Consider the following 5,541-nt stretch of genomic DNA (forward strand, 5'->3'; position numbering starts at 1 on the left):
GCAATGATTTCTTATTAGAGTTATTTAAGAAAAGTATGCGAGTGCATATTTTAAAACAGTAATTACTAAATATAAAAGTAGGAAATTATGGCCTACAATAGAAGCACTATTACAAAAATCGGTATGACAAACTGAGCAGGATTCGTAACGCGGTATCAAATCGGGGAAAGAGTTAGCTTCGCACGACACTCCACAATCACGAACCATGATTAGCTCATCTGAAAGAAAAAAAACAATTTTTATTAATTTAAATCTGTTAATTTAGTGAAGTCACTAAATTTGTATCGAAAATAGATGTAGCAATTTGTTTATTAATTCAAAATCAACCCACTGTTACTCTTAATGGTTTTTGAAATGCATGTGTTGTGCCCTTTCCGGCAGTACTTCACTGTTGTCATCTTATCAGGCATCCAGCAAGTTGGATCACTAACAGAACTACAAGCATAGCAAATTCTAGTGTTGTGCAGTGATGCTACTTGTGTATCTCCAGCTCTAGGCATTTCATGATTCTTAAATGATACTCCGGTTTGCTTGTCAAACTTTGCGTTTTTCGTGTCATCTACAAGTATTTTCTTTGTTTCAAAATTTTGTTTACGATTGAGACGATCAGCATTTTTTCTGTATACGACATTGACATCGCTTGAGCTCAAATGTTTTAATTGTTCAGTTTCCGTGAACGATTTTATCGGTATACATTTTATAAGCTTTTCGGTAACAGTAACGTAAACCATTGATTTATCTAATTTAGTTCTTCTACTGTCTGCTTCCTCTGAAGATGTGGGTTCACATTCAACATTCTCATTGCTTGATATTTCATCTACTGTTTGTGGATTATTTGACTTTGATAAATAGGAAATAGCGTTATCAATATTTTCAACCTCATCATCTTGAATTTTTTCAAAATGAATATCACGAAGATTTTTACCAACACTCTCATTATTGGTGGTTGCTGCGGAAATATTTCTCTCAGCACTAGGAATTACGTTATTTTGTTGCTGCTGTAAATATTGATAAAATATATTTTCGGTTGTAGCAGAGTCACGTAAATTAGTTTGCGCTTCGAAATATTTACTGGGCTGTCGTTGGATTTGCTGATATTCGTTTGCTGGCGAAACGTTTAAAGTATTTTGATGGTTGTTCGAGGACTTGACCTGTGCTCTGAATGAAGGGATCCATTCGTTGTCATTATCCCCGAAATGTAATCTTTTGGGGCAAGGCCTGGATCGCTTACGAGCACCGGTCATTGGAAAAGGCCAAAACGATTTATTGGCTTGAAAATCTTGATTTGTAACCGAATAACTTCCATCATCCATTGAACCTGCATAAAAAAAAACAATTGAAGAGTGCTGAAGACTTAACAGACATTGAGAAAAGAAAATAACCTCACCAGATTGAAATAACGAGTATAAAAAAAGTAATAAGCTTAAAATTGTCTTCATAGCTGTTGATCTTTTCAGAAAACACTTTCTACACGAGAGTCAGAAAGTAAAGTGAAAAATGTTTTACCATTTATTAAATGTGATTTGTGCTCTGGTATTGTATTGCATTGTTAAAAGCTGTAAGCCAATATCAATCTATTGTAGGTTTGCGTTCAATGGAAAGGTATTTTGTGCAAACAATGGATGTTCCGGAAAAATGGCTTTCATTGTTCCACGCATCTTGCAAATATCTTACGAACATTATTGTATTGCGATTGCGAATAGGGAACTTGCATGTAATAATTTATAATGTTTAATTATAAATTTAACTATATATTACTAATATATGTATATATTAGATATTGACCTATGTAGTCGCCTTTAACTATCCAGAAAGTTAATGTAATTTTTTCATAAAAAATTTTTTATTACTATCAACCATAATATGTAGGTACTCAAGGTATCATTGCATCTTTGGCAGCGCATTGGTAAATATTCCATGCTTTCTTGAAGAAGTTAACTGTACGGAAGCTAACTCTTCAAAGGCATTTTGTACTGTCTCGGGTATCGAAGTTTTCCCTACCAAGAAGTTTTCTAAATTCTGGAAAAAGTAGAAATCTCTCGGTGCAAGGTCTGATGACTGTAAGGTGGATGATGTAAAACTTTCTACTCTATTTCTGGTAGCTTAGAGAGCGTCTGTTATGACGTATGATGTCGAGCGTTGTCGTATAGGAGCAGCGACTAACTTAGACAGGCCCGAGATTCGCGAGCTTCTTTAACATTGTGGTGGTGTCTTTACCACATCCGTGGTAATTCTGGTGCTTCTCTTTTAATGTTTTTTTTAATAATTGAGGGATTAATGGTGGCCTGGAGGCCTTTCCAGCTTCACCAGTACAGATGGGCGAGCAAGGGCTCAGCCAGGAGGGGTGGGATTTGGTAACAGCCACCCGAGCGCCTCGAAAGGAGACCTAACAACTCAAGAGTAGCTGCTTTGCGAATGAATCTACTACTGGATCGGAATTGCTAAGAAGATCCGGCGAGAAACTCAGCTGGATGATGCTTAGGTTAGTTGCACGTCGAAAGTGTTCGTCGCGCTGGCGATTTTTCACTTTGTTACCCACTTATCAAGTTTTTTTACCTTGCCAATTTGACGTAAATTGATCAATATTATTTTGATGCTAACGTTGAAAGCTGCTGCTAATTTAGTAGTAGATTGAGTATCGTCAACTTCCACTATCGCCTTTAATTCGTCGTTGTTGAGTATAGATTTAGGGCGACCACGGGGCTCATTTTTTAGGTCAAGATTTCCATGTCGGAAATTCATTTCCGTTCAAAACAATAACGAGTCTTGCGTACTCGTTCGTATGCTTTGTATTGTAAAACGGAAACTACCTACATATCTACAGACCTACACCTTACACCTTCAGACCTTAAAGACCTAACTACTATTATTCACATTAATATGACACTTTATTTTCAGGTTCAAATTAATGTGTCTTTCACAATAATACTGCGTTCTCTAGATTAATCTTTAATAGACAATAAACCACAAATCCCGGTCTTATATCTGAGAGAAGTTTTGTACGTTGGAATTAATAAGGGTCGGTAAATAGATCCTTTACGTATTATACGAACAGGTGCTGACAATACGGATCTATGGACCCAGAAATATACGGATGGTTTGAGTACATATCTTGTAATAATATTAATAAATAATGAAACTATATAATAATGTACTAATATTAAATAAATAATGAAATGTATTATTAAGTGCCATTTAATTATTTATTTAATAGACAAACACACAAAAAATCGAAAATAATGAAGTGATATAAGTAAATAAAATAAGTACGATATATATACTGGTGGATAATATATTTAATTAGGCCAACTATCTATATAACTATGCGGAGACGACGAGAGAGATGCTATGATTAATTTAACTTAAATAATTTAATTTAAATGTTTTAATCATACTAGAGAAATAAAGTCATCTACATAGCTCAAAGAGTCAGCAAGCTGAAGTGGCAGTGGGCTGGCCATATATGCCGTAGGACTGACGATCGCTGGAGCAGACGGGTTCTCGAGTGGAGACCGCGCAGCGAAAGACGTAACGTGGGACGCCCCCTGGCTAGATGGTGTGATGACCTCTGCACGGTGGCCGGCAAGAAGTGGATGAGGAGAGCCGCAGACCGGGCTCAGTGGTGTGGATTGGGAGAGGATTGAGAGACTGTGGGCTGTTGATGATGATGATGATGATGATGATGATGAATCATACTAGACTCATACCGTTTCCTTAAAAAAAGTCTTACTTAATTTTATTATTATTATTATTATTATTAATGCTTTATTTCAGTTATTTTTTTTTTTTAAAACCATAACATTTTGTTAGTAATAATTACTTATAATCTATGTTAGTAACTTAAAAATCTAACACATAACTATCATTATATTATACATTTTATACCATTATATATTATTATTTTTCTCCTTCCAAGTGCCTACTGCAAAGGCTATTGATCAGCAGTCCCTCGATCTTGCTCGATATGATTCTCAAAAGACTGTTGTCACTGTCACGAACTCGACGCAATAACGATGCACTTTTCTTCCGCATTATTGCAAAGAAGTCATCGGTGTGAGATGTCGCAAACATTGTGGATGCACTACAAAAGCGCGGCAGTGACAACATCATCCTAAACGCATTATTATATTGGACACGTAGGGCATTGTAAGCTCTCCGCGTGTATGTGTTATATATTATTATGATTTAAGTAATCAATTTTACTGTAATTTTAGTAGCCCCCCACCTCGAGACATGATTTATAAGTAACTTTTTACGGCTACTCCAACTTCTGAAACCGAAACACATTACTGCTTCACGGCAGAAATCGGCAGAGCGGTGGTTCTTACCCATGCGGGCGTCCTACCATCAGTAATTAAGCAAATTATAACTTTTGCGGGTTTGATTTTTATTACAGGATATTATTCCTTCACCATGGAAGTCATTCATGCACATTTGGTAAATAAATTTTTCATTAGAAAAATTGGTCTTTATTCCTTAGAAAAATGCGAACACCACACAGTTGCATCACTTAATTCAAATATACCGGGCGTCATATCCTGCAGGCCACGACGAATTGAAAATTATGTGTACGCATTAACGCAACTTATGCAATTATAATTAGACAATAACAATGTAATATTAAATCAATAATAAAATAAGACCACGCTATATTTGTAAACATTAACAAAAGCAAAACATTAACTATCTCCTTCACACTCATAAGCTAGACCGCGCGAGAGGAAGATGGGCAGCTTTTTCATGATGCGCATGCAGTGCGTCGTCACGCCACGAGCTTATTCACAAACACTACACAAGCACAACGTGTGAATGTGTTGAAGGCGAGCTACATGGTAAGCGGAGTGGGGGGTGTTAGGTTTTATTTTCGTTACGGAATTTCTTGATTCCGTCGCCGCGTTCAAAGCCCGCGTTAAAAGCTATGCAATAGCTTAATAAGATTTAGGAAACCACTTTAGAGGCCGCTTAGATCTCATACATCAGGCATTAACGGCTTCGCGGCAAAAATATGCAGTCTTCGTAACTGCTTAACCGAGCTAGAATTTCATAAAATCAATAAATTTGTAGTCTTATTGAAACAAAATATTATCTTTTATCCAAAGTATTACTTGTACTGAAAAGCGACACTCAATTACTCTCATTTCAATGGGTATCTTTTCCGGACAAGCGCCATACATATAGAGTTATAGGCCATAAAAATTTTACAACTTCGAATTATTCCGCCCTCAAATTACATTTTAAGATCTCATTTTAACAGAGTCCCCGAATGACGGTATGGAATTATTTTAATGGTATCTTATAACGTAAATGTAAAAATAATGAAGCGATTTTATTACTTGACATAAAATAGAGTGGGATTTTTTTCTGATAATACATAAAATTCTGGGGAAATAATGATACTGTATTGTTAAAAGATGAATGAAAGGCTTCCGATGAGCACCTTCTAATTTATAACACAGTTTTGAATTTAGAGGTTACAGGCGACGGCAAAAACTTAAATATCGCTACCCATTTTGAGTAATGTGATATCAATCTCAATTCTAT

The 5,541-nt window shown here is 35.9% G+C and overlaps 1 protein-coding gene across 2 annotated transcripts; it reads right to left on the reverse strand.

Annotated features, from left to right (window-relative positions):
- On the reverse strand, window positions 1-2,797 carry LOC110386155 (uncharacterized). 2 transcript variants are annotated; one of them, XM_062674383.1, is made up of 3 exons: window positions 2,602-2,797; window positions 332-1,318; window positions 1-218 (listed from the first exon to the last, which is right to left on the reverse strand). In XM_062674383.1, the coding sequence occupies exons 2-3, from the start codon at window positions 1,311-1,313 to the stop codon at window positions 25-27; spliced, it is 1,176 nt and encodes a 391-aa protein (XP_062530367.1). In that variant the 5' UTR covers window positions 1,314-1,318; window positions 2,602-2,797; the 3' UTR covers window positions 1-24. The 2 variants fall into 2 exon arrangements, with proteins under 2 accessions (XP_062530367.1, XP_021207276.3); XM_021351601.3 differs by having other exon boundaries at window positions 2,557-2,797.
- Between the last annotated feature and the right edge of the window lie 2,744 nt (window positions 2,798-5,541).

Source organism: Bombyx mori, chromosome 3, assembly GCF_030269925.1.
Source record: "Bombyx mori chromosome 3, ASM3026992v2".
Lineage (NCBI taxonomy): Eukaryota > Metazoa > Arthropoda > Insecta > Lepidoptera > Bombycidae > Bombyx > Bombyx mori.

Bases quoted from the DNA above. Each gene is read 5' to 3' on its own strand.
- LOC110386155 (XM_062674383.1), bottom strand. From the start codon at position 1,313: ATGGATGATGGAAGTTATTCGGTTACAAATCAAGATTTTCAAGCCAAT. The intron at 219-331 runs GTGGGTTGATTT...TTTTTCTTTCAG, and splicing joins AAAAACCATTAAGAGTAACA to ATGAGCTAATCATGGTTCGT.